Consider the following 21,606-nt stretch of genomic DNA (forward strand, 5'->3'; position numbering starts at 1 on the left):
TATCTGTCATATTTCATTGATTGTAAGACACGCCCCACTCTCCATTTTAACATTTTAAAAATGCAAACATCTTACGATCAGCACACGTGACAAATTTAGGGACAATACATAATAATCTTTATTTCAGCTGAAAAGCTGTTGTTAAAACTGACTTATGGCATTTCATGATCAAAGAAATTCAGTAAGTGCAACATTGCAGGATACAAATTCAATGTTTTATTACAATAATTCTGAGGAGGAGATTTTGGCATTTGGACAAAAACTTGTTCTCCTCAGTCTCACCAACATTAAACACACACACACTTCACAGGGACGAACGTACCTCTGTCACTCAGTAGGAGAGATGGCCTTTTTCTGCTTTGATAATCTCATCTGTAAAGGGGAGAACATGAAGGTCCCCACCACGTAGCATTGGCAGGAGAGAAAATCCAAGGAAAGTCCTCAGCGTGATGACCAGCATATAGTAAAAACCTCAGTTTTGTCATCTATAAAACAGGTATCATGAAGGTACCCAATTCATAGAGTTGGTGGAAGGCTGAAGACAAGGCAAGTACACAGGAAGTGCTGAATCTTTTCCCCACTGGCAGCCTCTGAGTGGTCAGCTTACAGGCTGTTGAATATGTAAGTTTTAACAGTTCTAGCAGGAAATGACATGGGGTGGGGGATTAATCACACTCCCCTCTACTTGTCTGCACAAAGCACACCACTGACAGCATCCCAGGCCACCGCAGCCCACCGGCGGTTGTTGCAGCTGTCTGTCTCCCTCCAGGGCTGGGAGCTCCCTGCAGGCAGGGTTGACATCTTGATCACCTGGTACCCTAATACCCAGCCATGGTCTGCCAATCAACTGTTCATAAAATGGTAAGTGAATAAACAAATTAGTGAAAGTTACTTAGAACATTTAAAAATAGAGTTTTCAACTGATTCTGTAAGTTACAGAAAGCATAAACTATTTACTAATATGTAATTTACTACCTAGGATTTAAATAAATAAAGCCAGTAAACAGCAATTTGCCAGATCAATGAGAAGTATTTTCCCAAACCAAATGCCATCTATTTGTTTGAAGTGAATATTCGCGTGATTTTAAAGACTTTAAAAGATTATAATCTCAAATTTACATAGGTATCACACAAATCACTTAAAAAAAAACCTTACATTCTTAAAAATAATTCTACACTCTTAAAAAAAAAATCAGATACCAGCTCATCCAAACAGTGGCTCACATTTAACAGGGTCTTTTGTGTGCTAAGCACAATGCCAAAGGCTTTATGTAAGTGTCCTCCAATTCTCACAATGATGCTGAAAATGTAAGAAATGTGGAGAATTTAAACACCATGCTTAGAGCCATGCAAGAGAACAGCAGTCAACATACTGCCTGTTTTACCTCACAAAATATCTCCATAACATAGCTGCTGTTCCTAAGTTCAGAATCATAACCTTAAATTACTTGGAAAACCATTTTAGGTAAATGTCCTATCAGCTGGAACAGTCAAATAAAATTTAAAGAGAGACATTTCAAATGATCTTCGTAACTTCCCACCTCAAGGGTTAAGAGTGGCAGGTACTATCAACAAATTTCTTAAAGAAAGTGTAATCTAATAAAATGTCCCCTAGCCAAAGGATGGGGGGTGTAGTATTTAAAAATGAAAAACTGCTCCTCCCGCCGCCCAAGATGCCGAAAAAGGAAAGAAGTTGGCTCTCGGCCCTGCTTGTCGTGAAAGCAGGAGGCCAAGAAGTGGTGATCCCCTGTTTGAGAAGACTAAAAAGATTTTGGCATTGGACAGGAGATACAGCCCAAAGAGACCTCACCCGCTTTGTGAAAATGGCATCGCTATATCCAGTGTTGCGCGGCAGAGAGCCTCCTTATACGGCCGAAAGTTGCCTATGCTACTAAGCAGTTACAGGCCCTGGCGCCAATACGCTACTGCAGCTGCTTAAGCATGCCACAAGTAAAGCAGAGACAAAGGCGAGAAGAAGCCAGAGCTGTTGGCCGGCTGAGAAGAAAGCTGCGCAAGGGGTGTCCCCACTAAGGACCACCTGTCCTTCGAGCAGGGTTACATCGTCACACCGTTGGTGCGAGAAAGAGCCTCAGCTGGTGGTGTTGCACACGACGTGGATCCCATCGAGCTGGTTGTCTTCTTGCCTGCCTGCCTGTCGGTAAATGGGGGTCCCTTACTAATTATAAAGGGGAAGGCAACTGGGTGTCTAGTCCAGGAGACCTGCACCCGACTGTCGCCTTCACCAGGTGGAGCTCAGAGACAAGGCGTTTGGCTGGCTGGTGGAAAGCTATCAGGACGCGATCACAACGACGATACGGATGAGATCGCCGTCACTGGGGCGGAATGTCCTGGGTCCAATCTGGTGGTTCGTATCGCTCAAGCTCGAAAGGAAGGCAAAGGGAAAGAATTGCCACTACGCTGGGTTAAATGTACCCTGTTGAGTTCTGTACATAAAATAATTAAAATACAAATTTTCCTTCAAAAAAAATAAAATAAAAAAATAATAAAATGAAAACTACAGAATCACTCTTTCGCTAAAATAATAATAATAATAACAACAGTAACAGACTTTGGGAGCGGCATTCATTTCCAGGAACTGAGCCCAAATCAACTCTTAGAGATGATGTCATCTTTTAGCTCCTCCACGCACTGCCAAAAGATTAAGGAACCTGGGGCACCCAACAGAAAATCCAAAGCTGTATGTGATCAGCAGATGAAGTCTCATCTGAGGACTGTTTCAAACCCAGAAAATGTGGAGGAGATGAGGTGATACAAGGAGGCCCCCTTGAGCTTCTGTCCATTCAAAAAGGTTCATTCTAGAATTCAGTGTCCCAGAAAAAATTTTTTTCTGTGAAGGGTCAAACACTACCCAACTCTGCCAATGGGGCTTGGAAGCAGCCATAGACCATACAAAAACCAACAGCCGAGTTCCCATAAAACTTTATTTTATTTTTTAAGACCGGTTCTTGTTCTGTCACCCAGGCTGGAATACAGTGGCAAGATCTTGGCTCACTGCAACGTCAACCTCCTGGGTTCAAGCGATTCTCCTGCCTCTGCTTCCTGAGTAGCCGAGATAACAGGTGTGTGCCACCACGCCTGGCTAATTTTTGTATTTTCAATAGAGACGGGGTTTCCCCATGTTGACCAAGCTGGTCTCGAACTCCTGGCCTCAGCTGGTCCACCCGCTCTGCCTCCCAAAGTGCTGGGATTACAGGCGTGAGCCACCACGACCAGCCTCCAATAAAACTTAATTTGCAAAAGCAGGTTGCAGTTCGTCAAGCCCTGCACTGAAAGAGCAGGTTCCCCACCTGAAGGTTCAGGGACACAGCACTGAAATGGAACCACAACACACACCTTGCAGCGTCCTGGGGCTGGACAACGTGTATGTGCACTAATGCTGTTGCTCGTATCTCCACCAAAAGCCGAGGCTCTGAAGGGCAGGATGGCAAGGAGAGTTTCTAAGACAGCTCATTTCTAAGCATGATTGTTTCTAATTCAGAAATCAGGAAACTACGAAAATAAAAATAGTGCTTTTGGAAATTCAACAGTAAATTTAATCACCTCTATAAAATTCACACGCAAGTGTTTCAATTCTAATGCTCAGTTCAACTTTGTGTACAGATGTTTGTAGCCAAGCGCATTTTATTTCCTATTTTGCATTTTTCTGAAAGATAATAAATGTTGCTTTTATTTACCATAACTTTTGTCATAGGTGCATAATCCCTTCTTCAAAAGCCTGGAGGCTAGACATGGTTAAGAATTCAGAGTTTTTGGGAAGGGAGAACAATAACACAGTATCCACATCAATGAACACAGATGTGCAGGGCCTAGAGGGAGCCCCATAAACCCCATCCCCCTTCTGAGGCAGACCTCATGGTCAGCAAAGCTCTGGGCAGATCACACTGGACTCTGCCACAACATAGTAAGAAACTTCTTGCTTCAGACTTTTTGATTTTAAAGTTGCAGACAATGAGCTACAGGACCCTATTAACAGAGCCCCCACGAAGACCAAAGCAGCCGGCCCTCTCTCTCCCATTGTCCCATTTTATTTGCTTCAGAATTAGCATCATTATTCACAACTATCTCACTTGCCAGTTGTTCCATGTCTGTCTCCTCCACTGGGATCCAGGAGCCCCAAAGATCTGTCTGCCGAGCTCAAAGCTGGCTCCCTAGCCCAAAACACGTGCCTGGCACCTGGCTGGTGCTCTATCAAGATCCAAAGAATTAAAGATCACAGCCCTTGACTCAGCTTCTAAAGGATGACCAGGCGCTGGGTAATTTAGACATATTTCCTCTAATCCCCACCACAACCCGGATACCATTAACCCTTTTCTACCAAAACTTCTGTATGGAAACTGCGGTAAGGAAAGTTGCAGGATTTCTCCAAGGTCAGAGAATTATGATGTGTCACATTCTAAAGGAAAAACTTAAGTCTTAAAAGTGAAGTGGGTCATCCCCAACCTTGCCAGAACCCCTCGCCAACTGCTGGCCTCCAACAGCAGGATGATTAAATGCATACAATAATTTTGGTGCTTATATGCATATTTCAAAAATCACATCAGTGACTCACGGACTGAACCACCTATCTAATCCAAGCCACTGCTGCAAGTGAACAGCTAGAATTAGGAAATTATTTGTATGTTGAAGGTTTTAAGAATACATTTTTCTCTATAAAACTCTGGAGATTTATCTAATTATTATTATACAATCGCAGATTGCTCAAGACTGGAACCCACTGTAAATCATCCCGTATTCTGAGAAATTCTGGAACTGTCATCTTATTTTCCAGGAACAAGGGACATATGCTGACAAACCTTGCTCTTAGATTTTTTAAAGAGTAAGACAGTGCTTTCAAATGGCCCTGAGAGGCAGTATTTCCCCAAAGCATGACAGCACATGGCAGGGGATGCCCACCCTTCCTTCCTGGCTTCCTGGCTCCAGGAAAGCAGCCTGGGGCATCAGTGACTACAAACACCTAACAAGGCCATCAAGGGAGGAACTGACTCAGCTTGCACGTCTGCCACTTCTGTAGGTACCAGCAGGAAACTGGAAATGCCAGGAAGGGAGGGGAAGCTGACAGAATCTCTGTGCCATTATCTGGCCCTAAAAGCCTATTCTATACCCAGCCGAGGGCAGCACTACTAAAGTGACCTCAGAGAGCCTTTCCCTTCGGGATGTTGTTCTTTGAGCTCACTGATTGCACTCTCTTGGGACTGAGTAGGAAGCAGCAGGCAGGGGTGAAGGGTGCAGTCGGGCCCGGACAACTAGCTGATGCTAACTGGCCACACGAGAACTGGACTCGTGACCCGTGGGTGCAGCACAGAGCTATAATCAATGGGGGAAGACAACTACAGCCTCTTAAAGAACAAGAAAACAATTATGCAGAGGCAGAGGCAGATGCCTTTTCCAGAGCTCACAAACTACACAGACCCAGGGGTCACCACCAAACTTCACAGTTCGCTCAAGTTTTAATCCTCTTTTCTGGCTTGTAACTAATGTTGGCTTTGTGTCACATTCGACGATTAGAATGAATGGTATTCCTAATCTTCAGCCTTTCTTCGAAGGTTTGCTTCACTTAGATACCAAAAAAAAAAAAAAAAATGTTCAAAGGCATCTTTTGCAGCCATAATGCTGTAGGCAATTTCTCATCACAGTAGCTAAAAAGGGACTTCACAGACTAAGAGAGAAAATAACAAGTTCAAAGAAGTGCAAAAACCTGACCAAAGCCAGAGCATATGAAAGGACTTCCAAACCTAGGACTGCTCCAGCCGAAAAGTCACAGCCCTGGGAGAGACGGTGTAAGTACTTCCAATGACAAAAGCACGAGTAAGGATGAATCAGGACTTGCGAATTAAATCTAAAGAACCAAAGACCATCCCCTGAAAATGAATCCGTCTACACCGCCAAGTGCAAGTTCAAATAAAATTAGTTTCAGAAGATGAAGGGAACTTGCAGATGAAACTGTTCTAGCAGCCCATGAAGAAGAGCCAGAGAAAGTGAAGGAACAGAAATGAACTTGTTCTCCCACAAAATTCCACCTGGGGCTCTCAGGAAAGGAAAGAGCCAATCTGTGGAGAGGACTCCCTCTAGAACACCTGTTAAGACACCAAGCCCTTTCTCCTTCCCACTCCCTCATGCCATGAGCACATGACTCCAGGTGAGTGTCCTGACATCCAGCATCACTGCAGAACCTGTCATCAGGAGTGTCTGGCCCAACCCAGGAGGTGAAAAACACAGTGCCTGCTTCATTCCAAACATGGAAGCCTGGATCTCAGTGGGCAACTCTGTACCACAACCAAACTCTTTTAGAAAAGGATGCACAGTCAAACAGGAATATGACCACGCTATCTTACAAGGCAAGGCAAGACACAGAAGACCGAGGCAGAAAGGGCAGTGGGTCTCTGCACCATGGGACTTGTCACCAGCCCCTGCTCCTGCGTGTCCTGGTGGCCTGAGAATAACAGAAACGATCCATGGCTGCTGGCAACATGTGTGCCCTGGCCCTCGACCAGCACCACCGGGCCAGGATCAGATATACGTGCTCGCCCATACCTGGTAGTACGGATGGTGCAAAAAGGAATCTGGGCAGCCGGCTAAAGCCATGGGTTCCTTCTGCCTTCTTCAAATTACATTTACTGCGCAGCAGCACCTGGAATAAAGACAGACTGTGAGAAGCCAAGCCAGAAAAAAAAAAAAAATCCACTACTTATGGCTGGTTCAAGTGTGACATGTCTGAATGGGCAGCTCTTGGCCTTAGCTTGTAGGTTCAGTAAGGACACTTGCTCGGGGCACCAGCTTTTTGCTGACATGCAGAGATGGTCCCCAACTATGGGGCCTTGAGAGGTCACCTGTGAGGTCAAAAGTCTGTGGGGTAGAAGGGTGCCCAGAGTGGTGAGGGTGACATCAGATCCTCTAAATTTAACTCACACAATCCCAGCACTCCCCTGCACTGCCTCACCCTTCTTCCCTACAGCATCTATTAACATCCTGCAAACTGCATCATGCTTTCACAAATAGGGATTCAGACAAATTCCAAAGAAGGCCGGAGGGGTTGTGTGTGTGTTCGGGGCCAGGACCACGGAACATTTGAGTGAACACTAGCTCCACCAGCCATAGAACAAGTCGGAATTCTCAGTGGACATTCAACCCAACAAACTCATTACACACTCTCCCCTGCAGGCCACGGCACCTAGTACCGAATAAAATGAGGGATATTAATTCTAACAATCAGAAGAACAACAACAAAAATCAAGACAAGACCCTGTTATGGGATGAACTGTATCCTCCCAAAGTTCCTAAGCTGCAGCCCTAACCCCTAGTACCTCAGAATGTGACTGCATTTGGAAACAGGGTCTTTAAACAGGTCATTAAGTTAAAATGAGATGATCAGGGTGGGCCCTAATCCAATATAAGCAGTGTTTTTATAAGAAGAGAATATTAGAACACAGACTTGTACAGAGAGAAGACCATGTCAGGACACCTTGAGAAAATGAACATCTGCAAGCCAAGGAGACAGGCCTCAGGAGAAACCAAATCGGCCGATACCTTGATCATGGACTTCCAGTATCTAGGACTGAGGGAAAAGGATTTCTGCTGTTTAAGTCCCCTTGCCACCTCCCCAGTCTGTGGCACTTTGTTACGACAGTCTTACTAAACTAACACAAACCCAAAATACAAAATCACTACGAAATTCTCATCACAGCGAAAAGGAACAGAAGTATCCCAGATCTGTAACATTTACTACCAACCATGTTCTCTACAAGAGTTTCTCTAGAATCCCCCAAATCACCAAAGAATGGTCCCAGAACACTTTGCTGGGGCTGAAAGGAATCGGTCGAGAGCAGTGGAAGTACTGGTATGATGAAGGCAGCACGTCCACAACCTGGCTCAGACGTCCCCAACCTACTGAGTGAGAACTGTGGCCAGGATCCACCCTTCGCCTCTGCCACAACCAGCAGCCCCAAGGCCTCAGCCTTTCCCAGCTAGCAGTCAGCCTGTCCTCGGGGTAGCTGGTGTTACATGTCAATAGCCCAGGCTCTAATTTCCAGTCACTTAGTCAAACACCAGTCTGGCTGTTGCCATGAAGGTATTCTGTAGGAGTGGTTAATGTCTACAATCACTTGGCTTAAAGGAAATGACCCTTAACAGAGGCATTACCCAATCCACAGAAGGCCTTGGGAGCAAACACTGAGATTTCCGAAACAAGAATTTAGCTTAAAGACTGCAGCAAACTCCTGTGTGAATTTCCAGTCTTCCTGCTCTGCAGATTTCAGACTTGCAAGTTCCTTAAAGTAAATCATTTTATATATTGAATACATATGAATATAAATATTTATATATTTGTATATTTAAATATTTACATATTTATTTTCATACACATATAGGTGTGGGTTCACTGTACAGGCCATCACCCCAGCCCTCGATGTGGACCAGTGCCCCAAATCATTTGCTGCCAGATCGCAGGACCACGCCTGGGTGTCTCACGCAGGCAGCCAGGCGGCCTCTGCCTCCCACACCAGCAAACACAAGTCTTGTGCATCTCCTCACTCTGTACCTCACTCCACCGCCTCCCATGTCCTAGCCCCATCTCTAAACACTCCTTCTGCCTTCTCCCCTAACTGCAGGGACCCGATTCTCTCCCCTTCACCCACATCTCTGAGGGCCTGGGAGAGGAAGGATTGTCCTCTTGGCCACCTTGCCCACTGAGTGACAGTTCTGCCGCATCCCACCAGGCTGCCCACGCGCCGCACGCCTCCCTGCTGTGGTCATCTCCCAGTCTCCCAGCTCACCCATGCAGACCCACTGGCTCTGCCTAAATACACCTTCTGGAATTCCTGGATGTGTTCAACATATTGAAATATGTTCTTATTTTCTCCCTGAAGTTTCAAACTTAATGTGTATTAAGACTGTCAAAAATATCATTTAATATGCCAGTTTTATTACCTAAATATCACCGTTGTAAGTATTTGCCAAAGGAGATTGCTTCTCAGCCAGGAAAATGTGTGTCCCATAAGCCCAGTGGAACAGTTTCTTCGGGACAAGTAAACTATAGTTAGATACAGTAAGAGGGCTGGGCTATCTCTGGTCTCTAATAAAACGTAACCAATCCACAGCTAACATTATGCTTAATGGTGAAAGATGAAAAACGTCTCCCCTGAGATCAGGAATGAGACAAGGACGCCAACTTTCACCACTTCTATTCAACATAGTATTAGAAGTCCTAACCAGAGCACTGAGACAAGAAAAATAAATAAAAGCCATCCAAACTGAAAAGGAGGAACTAAAATCATCAAGGTTCAGAGATGATATATGACATCTTATATGTAAAAACCATAAATATTCCATAATAAAAAACTATCAGAGCTAGTAAATAAGTTCAACAAAAAGGTACAGGATACAAAATGAACACGAAAAACCATTTGTGTTTATAAATTAAGAACAATCCAATAGATACTTAAGAAAACAATTCCATTTACAATAGCATCAAAAATAACAAAATACTTAGAAATACATGTAATCAAAGAGGTGAACTACTTGTACACTGAAAACTAAAACACTGCTAAAGAATAAAGACATAAATAAACGGTAAGACATGCTGTGGTGGAGGAACTAATATTGTTAAGATGAAATACTACCTAAAGCAATCTACAGATTCAATGCAATCCCTATCAATACCCTACTGGCATTTTTTTTGCAGAAACAGAGCTGAGGGTTTGTGAAGGGCTGATCCTGTAAAGTTCTGCGAGCAAGTTGGCTAAGACTTAAAGGGGATGATTTAGGTTTTTCTGTAGGTTGAACATTAAAATGAAAGCACATAGATGCAGGGCCAGAATGTGGGCCCATGTGTCTAAATAACAGGGTTTCCTTAAAAAAACTGATCTGCTATTCAATGAAAATTGTAAAGAGCTCTAAAAGTTTACGAAAATCCTACCTTATGGTCAAACTAATTAAAACTAATAAAACTAATTAAAACCAGATAGATTTATAAAATTTTATTAAAAAGTAGCTTTAGCATTAAAGATGCACTAATACAAATATGAAATTTGGTTTTCTCTTTTGAAAAAGATTTTTATATAATATTGTGACAATGAAAGATTTGTTTGCCTTTTGAGTAAACTACAGGGGGGAAAAAAAACTAGAAGAGAAAGAACAAAAAACAAAAGAAAAAGTCATCCTAAAATTCATATGGCTTCTCAAGGGACCTGAACAGCCAAAACAATCTTGAAAAAGAACAACATGGAGAACTAACTTACACTTCCTGATTTCAAAACTTACTAACGGCTGGGCATGGTGGCTCATGCCTGTAAACCTAGCACTTGGGAGACCGAAGCGTGCGGATCACTTGAGGTCAAGAGTTCGAAATCAGCTTGGCCAACATGGTGAAACCTCATCTCTACTAAAACTACAAAAATAAGCCAGGTGTGGTGGTATGCGCCTGTAATCCCAGCTACCTGGGAGCCTGAGGCAGGAGAATTGCTTGAACCTGGGAGGTGGAGGTTGCAGTGAGCCAGAGATTGCGCCACTGTACTCCAACCTGGGCAACAGAGCCAGACTTCATCTCACAAAACAAAACAAAACAAAACAAACAACAATAACAAAAAAACTTACTACCAGGCTACAGTGATCAAAACAGTCTGGTAATAACGTAAGAACTAACATACACCAAAGGAATAAAACGGAGAGCCCAGAAACTAATTTTCACATATATGATCAACTGATTTTCAATAAGGATGCCAAGACCGTTCGCTGAGGAAAAGACAGTCTTTTCAACAAATGAATGGTTCTAGAGGCTGAGTGTGGTGGCTCACGCCTGTAATCCCCACACTTTGGGAGGCAGAGACAGGTGGATTGCTTGAGCTCAGGAGTTTGAGAACAGCCTGAACAACATGGTGAAACACTGCCTCTAAAAAAATTAGCCAGGTATGGTCATGTGCACTGTAGTCCCAACTAATTGGGAGGCTGAGGCAGGAGGATCAATTAAGCCCAGGGATTGAGGAGGCAGTGAGCTGTGATAACGCCACTACACTCTAGTCAGGGCAACAGTGAGACTATTTCAAATAAAATAAAATAACAAAATTTTTTTAAATGATCCTAGGAAAACTGGACATCAGCATGCAACAAAATGAAGCTGGACTCTAAACTTACACCATAAGCAAAAAGTAACTCAAAATGTATGAAAGACCCAAATGTGAGAGCTAAAACTATAAAACTCTTAGAAGACAGGGAAAAATCTTGAAGACAGTAAATATGACAATGATTTCTCAGATATGACACCAAAGGTGCAGGCAAAAGAAAAAATAACTGGGCTTCACTAAAATTCAAAATGTTTGTGCATCAACGGACGCTATCAAAAGATTGTAAAGATGACAGATAGAATGGGAAAAAATACTTACAAAGCATTTATCTGATAAGGGATTAAAACCCAGAATATATAAATGATATGGTTTGGCTCTGTCCCCACCCAAATCTCATGTTGAACTGTAATCCCCAGCGTTGGAGATGGGGCCTGATGGGAGGTGACTGGATCACGGGGGTGGTTTTTAATGGTGTAACGCCATCCCCCTAGTGCTATCTCATGATAAAGTTCTCATGGGATCTGACTGTTTAAAAAAGTGTATAGTACCTCCCTCTTCACTCTTTCTCCTGCTCCAGCCACGTAAGATGAGCCTCCTTCCCCTTCCACCATGAGTCTAAGTTCCCTGAGGCCTCCCCAGCCATGCTTCCTGTACAGCCTGTGGAACTGTGAGTCAATTAAACCTCTCTTCTTTATAAGTTACCTAGTCTCAGGTAGTTCTTTATAGCAATATAAGAAGAGACTAGGCCGGGTGTGGTGGCTCACAGCTGTAATCCCAACACTTTGGGAGGCCGAGGCAGGTAGATCACCTGAGGTCAGGAGTTCAAGACCACCCTGGCCAACATGGTGAAACCCCATCTCTACTAAATATATAAAAATTAGCCAGGCATGGAGGCGGGCACCTGTAATCCCAGCTGCTTAGGAGGCTGAAGCAGGAGAATCGCTTGAACCCAGAGGCGGAGGTTGCAGTGAGCCGAGATCATGCCATTGCACTCCAGCCTGGGCGACAAGAGCAAAACTCGATCTCAAAAAAAAAAAAGAAAGAAAACAGACAACTACAATAAAGAATGCCTACAACTCAACAACAACCACAAGCAACCTAATTTAAACCGGCATAAAGGGCTTGAATAGACATTTCTCCAAAGAAGATATACAAATGGCTATAACGCACATGAAAAGGTCCTCAACATCACCAGTCATTGCGGAAATGCAAATCAGAACTGCAACAAGATACCACCTGACACCCATTAGGATGACTGATATAAAAAATAATAACCACAAGTATTGGTGAGGATGTGGAGAAACTGGAACCCTTGAGCACTGCTGGTAGGAATGCAAAACAGTGTTGCTGTGGTTGAAAATAATATGGTGATTCCTCAAAAATATTAAACATAGAATTAACATATGATCCACTTCTAAGCATATAATAGCAACTCCACTTCTAAGCATATAATACGAACTAATCAAAAGCAGAGGCTCAGGTACTTCTACACCCATGTTCATAGCAGCATTATTCACAATACCCAAAAAGTGGAAGCAACCCAAGTGTCTACTGAATTAATGGATAATTCATCAATAGACAAACAAAATATGGTACATACATACCTGGAATGTTAAGGGACACGGTCTCCCTCTGTCACTCAGGCTGGAGAACAGTGGTGTGATCAAAGCTCACTGCAGCCGCAAATTCATGGGCTCAAGCAATCCTTAGCCTCCCAGGCAGCTGGGACTTATGGGACTAGAGGAGTTCCCCACCATGCCCAGATAAAAAGCTCACTTCTGAACATCCTACAGTTATACAACTGCATAATCTACTGTGGTACTGTAAAGAGTTCAGATTCTAAATCATCAGCTGATTTATCAAAATATGTGATTCATATTCATAGATAACGAGGAATAGTTTTATAAGCCAGTAGATAGCAGCTTTATGTCTATAATAACTAATGACTTTCTCATTAGCCGTTGTCAGATGATTAAGAAATTGTGTCAATATCTGTTGTCTTTTTGCTTCCCTTGATTAAAAGGGCCTACTAATAAGTTTGGCTTGCTGTGTTAGTTTCACATTGTCCTTTTAATGTTGAAGGTTAAACCCTCCTTTGCAAGATTACTATTATAAATAATGTATTAAAATCTGTTTATTTTAATTAATGAAAATTTAAATAATCTTCATGATAAAGCTTAAACTTCTTTAGGAGACTATAGTTCAGAAAAATCGTTCAGGCAGAGTCAAAAGTTTACTCATTCTAAAGTCAACATTTTCTTAACAATGCCAATATTTACACTTCTGGATCCAGCAGCTGAAGTTGAAGGTCTTTGTTTTCTGATTATATGGGTTGTTTTTTGTTTTCCACATTTGGGCAACTTGTACTAGTTAAATTAAAACAATACAATTGTCATAAACTTGAAAAATGTTGCACCCAATAACACTTTCTCTGAAAAGTACACTGGGTGTTCCTAACTGAATCCTAGAGTCTGGCAGACTGTAGATGATACTCTTAAGCGCTCACCTCACAGTTAATTGCAAATTATGTTTACATTGATTTAAACCGTAGAGCGTTTACCCTCCCATCTGAAAAGACAGTCAAATGGACATCTTCTAACGCAATGCCAGTAAGCAGGTGACCAAATGACACATTCGTGACCAATCCATGCTCACCCTGTCTATCCCGCATGGCACGTGGCTTATCACACATGGCAACGTGCTAAGTGCATGCTAAGAACCCATACAATCCACTTTCATATTTCCTTTTCTGTTCTATTGTATTTATTAAAAACGCTTTTCATGACCTACTAACTTGATTTCCAGACCTGATAACAGGTTGAAACCCACAGTTTGAAAATAGGGCAGGGCTGTGTTTGGGCTTGTGGTCAACATCGGGGTCACCAACTTCAGTTGGAGGGCCTGCTCCCTCACGTCCCCTCCGACGCCTGCCCCTTCACACCGAAGTGCTGCCCAGGGCACAGAGAGGCTGGCGCACTGGCCCTTGCCCTTTCTATTCTCTCTTCACCCCTCAGTCCTCACTCCTCTCCTCCCTGGCTCAGGAGAGCCAGAAACGTTCCCAGCAAACACCACAGCTCTTATGCCACCTCTTCCTGTGACTCCCTCTCTTAGAAAACACAGCTCATCTGCTGAAAGGAACCTAGCCAGCCCGGGAACTGCATGAGGCTGGAGGGAAAGTCATGTGACTGCGCCACACGAATCCTTTCTTTTGTTATTTAGCCACAAATCCAGAATGCGCATTTAACACTACTAGAACATTCTACTGCATTCCTTAGGAAATCTACATTGAACCTGTGTTTCAAACTTTCCCCTCTCTCCCCCAGAATGCTGGCCCCCATTTGCAAGACACTCAGATGACAGTCACATGTCTGCCACACCTGACCCATTCAAGTGACACACCATTCAAGCTCATCGCCCTGGTGTATCTTCTCCATGGCAACAACCACTTCCTGCCAGCTTCACTTTTGAGACAGTCACAGACCCCATCTTGTTCAAGAACTCAGTCTTGTTCCCTGCTATACCCAGAACAGCACATAGTAAGAGGGGCCCAAGAAAGATTTGCTGACATTAGTAATAAGGGTAAGTTGTATAATTAATGATGGTCAGGTTAATAATAAAATTCAATTTAAAATTTAAAATTTTAGAAAGACGTTTTGAATCTTAAATCATCGTAGAGTTGTTTTTGTAAAAGCTATACCTTCCATAAAAGCCAGAGGATCCTACTCTTTATTAAGAAAAATATAATTGAATAATGTTCATGGTATATTAAAATAATCACATGTAGAATGGAAAACAATATTTACATTCTAAGCCATAATAAAAACATAAAAAGAAACTAATAATTCTTTAAACATCAAAGAGAAAATAGATGAGGACACCTTCATTCAAAACCCAAACAAGCCGGGCGCGGTGGCTCAAGCCTGTAATCCCAGCACTTTGGGAGGCCAAGACGGGTGGATCACGAGGTCAGGAGATCGAGACCATCCTGGCTAACACGGTGAAACCTCGTCTCTACTAAAAATACAAAACTAGCCGGGTGAGGTGGCGGGCGCCTGTAGTCCCAGCTACTCGGGACGCTGAGGCAGGAGAATGGTGTAAACCCGGGAGGCGGAGCTTGCAGTGAGCTGAGATCTGGCCACTGCACTCCAGCCTGGGCGACAGAGCGAGACTCCGCCTCAAAAAACAAACAAACAAAAAAAACCCAAACAATTTGCAACAGAAGAGAGAAGACATAGCAGTAAATGTCAGTCATCCAATTCTCCTTTTCAAAATAATAGTCAAAATTATTCTGATGAAAAAAAAAAAAATACCCAAGGCAAATAGAAAAGCTTTAAAAGGGAGCTAGAAAAGAAAAAGACAGAATGGGCAGATATAAAAACCAAACACAATGCAAACAAAATAAAAGCAATTGTAGCAATGATAGCCCAGTGTCACTTGAGGCAAAGAAATAGTAATCCAAATATTAAAAAGCACTGATAAAAGCATAATTGATAATGAATAAAAACAGTAGTAGGCCTTTATCCTTCAAACAGCAAAATATCAAAATACATAGATCTAAAATTAGAAGCAAGTTTAATAAAAAGTTTACACTTCGATAAAAGCTTACATGAAAACAAAACTATGAGACTCTCAAGGAGAAAACGAGGAAAACTAGTTGTTGCAGATGTCCTATACAATAAACACACAGGTTTACTATATAGGACATAGAAATAAAATTGGAATAATGGGTAACGAGAAGGCATTAATTGATATTTATGAAAAACAGGCATTTGCAAATATTTATAAACATTTGCAAAATTATTATTTTTTAAAATACTAAACCACAAAAAAAAGTAGTACATTTTACAAAAATGCAAAGCTCTCTGGAGTTACAGAACACACGGCCCCAGTGAAAAACCTGTTACACGCTGCCTCCTCCCAGCCTGCATGCAGCTACAGACAGGACTCCAAATGTCCAGCACTAAGACAGGGACCGTAGGCCAGTGTGCCAAGGGGATCCATGCTACAGCCAAATACAAGAAAACCAGAAATTAGTAACATGTGTTAAAAAAAACAAAAAACTAAGGCACTTGAAAATTAAAAACAAGCTCTGGCCTAAATAAATGGTTCAAGGAGGAAATAAAGATACAATACAGTCCTAGACAATTAGGACAATGCACACCCCCATGTGTCAAGACAAATAAAGTGAAGCAAGAGAAATAAAAGAAGAAAAACTCATACCATGAGACACTTGCATCTTTTATAAAGACAAAATAAATGAACACCAACCCATCCATCTTGAACCAGAAAAGGGAAATACAGTCAAAACAAATCGGAAAGCAAAGCATGACAAAATTTATTAAAATCCAAGAAATATAATAAACGACAAATCTCTTAAATGTATAGTCAAGAAAAACATACAAAATTTTGAACAATGAAATACAATGATTTTTAATCATACAGTAATTTTATGCGCACCAGTAAAGACACAAATTTTGAACATTACTGAAATGTTAATGTTTACAAAAACAAAGTACATACCCAAATCAGAACCAACTAAAGTAAAAACACTTAAAATATAAACAGTGAAGATGAAATTGAGTAAAACCCAAACTCCACCAGCTACCAATATAAAGAAAGTGAATGGACTTGGATGGAAGAACAAATCAATGACCATAATTTGTCAAGGGAAGGAAAGAAAGATTCTGAAGCACCAGTTAATAGCAGGCATTTGGCTCAGGGCTTTTTATGTATTTGTCTATGTGTAAACACACACACACACACACACACACACACACACACACACAGAGCATCCATTCCCACTGATCACAACGGGAAAATGAAGTGCTGAGATGAAGGCCCAAGGGCTGGTGATGGGACTCAATGTCCCACCAGTCCCATCACCAGTCCTAGGGTTTTCAAATGATTCCCAAATGATGGTCCCTGGACATACAGCATGGGCATCACCCGGGGGCTTGTTAACATACAAATTCTGGACCCCAGACCCTGACCTACTAAACCAGAAACTCAGTGGAGGGGGTGGGGTCCCATAACATGTGTTTCCGCAAGCCCTTGGGTGATTCTACTGCTGACCTAGTCCCAACTATTGGACTGCACATTACATCACTAGGGGGAGAGGGGAAGACTCCGCATGCCCAGGCTGCATCCCAGACCAAGGAAAATGAATCTCAGGATGGGGAGGGGTGGAGGGCAATACTGTTATAAGCTCCTCAGGTGTTTCCAAAGATGAGCACCACGACTCATCTCTTTTCTTTAAATTACTGTTCATTTCTATGATGTTTGCAGGGGGAAAATATTGGGGAAAAAATTGAGTAACGCTTTGAAGAATCATATCCCACTTCCTGGGGCTGGGAAGGGGAACCTGCTGCTACTACGCTGCTTGAAGTAAAAACTATACTTGGTTCCTCAAAATGCCCTAACTGAATCCTAAGTACTAGATCCCTAACTAAAAGCTGTGCCTGTTCTCCTTCCTGTCTTAAAAAAAAAAAAAAACACTCTTGGGTTTTGGTCTATGCAAATACGAAGAATGCCTTTTAGAACACCAATTTCCGCTTTTCTTCCACAATGCATTGATGGCAGAAGGGGGAGAAGGCACAGATTCAAGAGCTATTTTAATTATCTGAAGCAAAGTGTGACCTCATTGCTTCCAACTGCACATTATTAGGTATAAGGGTCTATATGTGAACATAGGTATGAGGATGACCTTTGATTTTTTATTCTCAGCAGTTTGAAAAAGACTTGTGTGGCATATTCTATTCAAGCATCTACAGTTCCTTCCACTTCAGTAGTCTGGTCAACCTCCTGACAGAAAAGAGTAGATTTTTTAAAACAATACATGATCTTCAATCTGTTTCAATGGCTTTGAAAAGTAAGTGTGGGTCAGAGCATGCAGCTCTGCTAAGCACAGTGCCACTTTACGGTGGCCACATCCCTACTGTCATTTGTGGGAAGCATCAGGTCCCCTCAACAAACCTGTGCAGAGACACCAGCACCATCCCCACTCAACCGATGAGAAAGAATCCAGGTAACTTGGCCAGCAGTCACTCCTGCTGCACAGCTGCATAGTTAATATTGAGATCTGCTCTCTGCAAATCCAGAGTCCGAGTCCTGAAGGACAGCACAGAACCCCAACAGCGAGATCCTACTCAGGAGAACCAGGAGAGGCCGACACCAGAAACGAATTTTCACTTCTAGGCACCCTCACCACTAGCACTGGTATCTGAGAGAAGGTCTTCCCTTTTGCCGTGCTGTGGTCCACACACAGACACGAAGGCCCAGGGCAGGACTGTTAATGCAGTGATCCAACTGATTTGAGACCCAGAAAGTCAAGAGAAAACCTGAGCAAGGGTAACCACAGAAAAGAGCCTAGGCTATCCACAGGCAGAAGGTCCTTGAATCCCTCCACCCTAAAAGCCTCACCAGAGGAAAACACCAGTCTTTTAGCCCTGAAAAGAGGAGGGATGATGAAGGCCACCCCCACATGCAGCCTTCTCAAGCCGCATTCACTGAGAGTGGATACCCCTGCTCTGTGGTAGGCGTACGCAGAGAAGAGGAACTCACGTGCGCAAAGAAGTCTAGACACACTGTGGAGCAGGTCAGAGTACCGCCTCAATCGTACAGATTAGGACGCAGGCGCTGCAACACCACGACCACAGGACCTCATGGAAAAGAAAAGAAACCACATGGAACCATCACAGGCCAGCAGGCTGGAGTGAAAGAAAAGGACAGCAGGGAGGGAGCAGTATCAGGTGCTACAGAGATCAAAGCATCCTATCTTTATGCACCCCGAGAAAATTGCTGTGGAGAAGGATGGGGAGAGAAGAATAAACATTACACAGCTGAGCACTGAACAAGGTAAGAGTTGGAGCACCAACACCCCATGCAGTTAAAAGTTCATGTATACGATTTTACTCCCCAAAAACTTACCTATTAATGACCTACTGCTGACCAGAAGCTTTATCAATAACATGAAGTCACTAACACACATTTTGTATGTCATATATGTATTATATACTGTATTCTTAGAATAAAGTAAGCTCTTTGGGAGCACTTCCAGCTTCACTAGTATGGGTCCCCTGTTTTATTCAAAGGTTACGGTATTGCATTAAACATGAAAAATACACAAGGCCGACGAGAGGTCACTTTTTAAAGCAATGAGTAATTTACTGGGGGGGAGCTTCTCACATGGAGATGATTAGCATCACATGGCATTTTAAGTGTATACTTGCAACATTTGAGCTCACAGCAACAGTGGAATTATCACAGTAGCACAGTAATTATTTCATGACTATGAAATTAAGTGCAGCATGTACTACAGTTAATTCTATGCAGTGATGATTTCATACTGCACCTTCATGATTTTTTTTACATTTCTGTCAACAAATGGCTCCATGTATGGTCTGTTTGTGTAAGTTTTGACAAACTTTAACTTTTTTATAACGGATTTGTATATATTTTACAGTAACAGCCGAGTCTTCTACATATATTTTATGCATTCATGACATAGCCTTTTCTTAATTTTTTTTGGTATTTCTAGGCTATGCTGTAAGATTTTTCAAACGGTTGCAAATCTCCAAAAAATTTTCTAGTAATTACTGAAAAAAACTCCACATATAAATAGACTCACAAAGTTCAAATCCATGTTGCTCAAGGGTCAACTGTAATTTTAAATTTGCAATGCATATTACCTAAATGTAGATTTAAAATTGAGTTCCTTTTAAAAGAACTTATTTTTCTCTGATATATTAATATTTTTCTAATTTATTAAAGATCTGTTTCTACCTTTGGAATCCTTGATACTTGAATTTTACAAATTCTTACAAATTACTGAATACCTTTGGCTGTCTTCCAAGGAATAGATCTTTGTACATTTAAACTATAAAAAGAGAAACAAAAATTAAGAGACCAAATCAATTAAGACAAAGAGGGGAACGATTACCATGGCAACACATTACCAACTACACCCCCCACTGGTCCGGAAGCACCGTCTTCCTTTGGGAATAGATAAAAAGCCAATAGGAAGGCAAAGCAAAACCACTCAGATGTGTCTTTGCTACCTAAAAATACTGAATTTCACAACTGTTGGGAAAACGGCTAGAACTTTATCCGAAAAATAAAAGATGCTCTATAAAACAGCCCTTGGATTTAAACACTTTATAAACTAAATGCGCTCCAAAGTCATTCCAATCAACACTAGATGGTAAACTACTTTTCCCTATAATAAAACCCAAATAACTCATAGAAGACGTCTTTTCACCTAAAGAAAACTTTTTAAAGGCCTCAAAAAATTAATCACACTTTCTAGACGCTAAAGTAGTTAATCACACTTTCCAGACGCTAAGGTAAGCTCTCTGGCTAAATCAGGAAATACTGAAGATAGTGGCATCAGATCTTAACCTCATTCTTTTGGCAAATCTTGAACAAGGCCTGTGATTCGCTCTCTTCCCAATCAGGGCCCAGAGTCCAGTATCTGAGCTCTAAGGATGCTGTCCTGGGTGCCGCTGAGAGTGGAACGTGGCAGTGTGAAACCATACAAGTTCCAGAGGGAGCCTGGTTTCTTCCAAGGAAGAGATAAGCTGTACAGATGGTTCCCAACTTGACAATGGTTCAACCCAGGATTTTTCATCTTTACGATGGGTTGATGAGGATGTAACTCCATTTTTAGTTGAGAATCTCCTTACAACTTACCACTGGGTTATAGTTTCTACTGAAGGCTTGTCGATTCTGCACCATCAAAAAGCCAAAAACACAAACCATTATTCGATCAAAAAATAAAAATTAAAATTAAAAGAGTCAAACCATCATTAAATCAGGCACCATCTACTGTGTTGCCAGCGCTGAATGCATTTTCAACTTACGACATTTGTGTCTTATGATGGGTCTTTCAGAACGGAACCCTGTAAACCGAGGGGCGATTTATTTTCTGTTATACCTAAGACTGGGACTCTAATGAAACAAGGGTGGAGTGGGCACCCTCTGGTGACACTGCCAGACCTAGGAACTGTGTGGACTCCTGTGAGGGCCTTTTCTCAGCAGCACCAAAGAAGATAATGGCAATCACCAAAAACACTACCTGCAGACCCTCCCTGCTGTGCTGCAAATCTTCATTCACCCTCAGCTACTCACTTTCTCCACAAAAGAGGCTTTCTGTCTACTGCCCTAAACCTCCTGCCCCCACCCTTTCCAGTGCAGCATCCCCAAACCCCTTCCTGCAGAACACCCATATCACTTCAGGGCCTGCACACCACCCAGTCTCTGCCCTCCGGGCCTCCAGTCCCCAAGGCTCCCCTGGCCTGTCCCTGCGTGAGCCATTTTGTGCTCTCGCTTCCATTCATGACCTCTTCCTGCCCATGTCCTCCCTCCCTTGGGCCCATGAACATTTCTGTGCATTTCCACTTCAGGAGGGAAGGAAGGGAGGGAGCAAAGGGACGTTTCTCTTAACCATGTCCTCCTCTAGCTCTAGCCCTTTCTCTCTCTGCATCCCTCTGCAAGTGTTGACAAAGCATGTTTGAAACCCACTGCCTCCCACCCC

General features: G+C 42.5%; 1 protein-coding gene across 5 annotated transcripts in view; it reads right to left on the reverse strand.

Moving 5' to 3' along the window:
* Nucleotides 1-21,606, reverse strand: part of GRB10 (growth factor receptor bound protein 10) — a 171,266-nt gene that overhangs the window by 140,685 nt on the left and 8,975 nt on the right. The window contains exons 2-3 of one of the 5 annotated variants that reach the window (XM_017868597.1): nucleotides 18,636-18,733; nucleotides 6,553-6,649 (exon numbers count right to left, since the gene is read on the reverse strand). The exons of 2 other annotated variants lie outside the window; for them this stretch is intronic. In XM_017868597.1, coding sequence (XP_017724086.1) covers nucleotides 6,553-6,603 — 51 coding nt within the window. In that variant the 5' untranslated portion in view covers nucleotides 6,604-6,649; nucleotides 18,636-18,733. Of the gene's footprint in view, nucleotides 1-6,552; nucleotides 6,650-18,635; nucleotides 18,734-21,606 lie in introns of those variants that run through there. 2 more of the 5 variants (XM_017868596.1, XM_017868601.1) reach the window with 2 other exon arrangements.

This window comes from Rhinopithecus bieti, unplaced genomic scaffold (assembly GCF_001698545.2).
Source record: "Rhinopithecus bieti isolate Rb0 unplaced genomic scaffold, ASM169854v2 scaffold_3527, whole genome shotgun sequence".
NCBI classification, from domain to species: domain Eukaryota; kingdom Metazoa; phylum Chordata; class Mammalia; order Primates; family Cercopithecidae; genus Rhinopithecus; species Rhinopithecus bieti.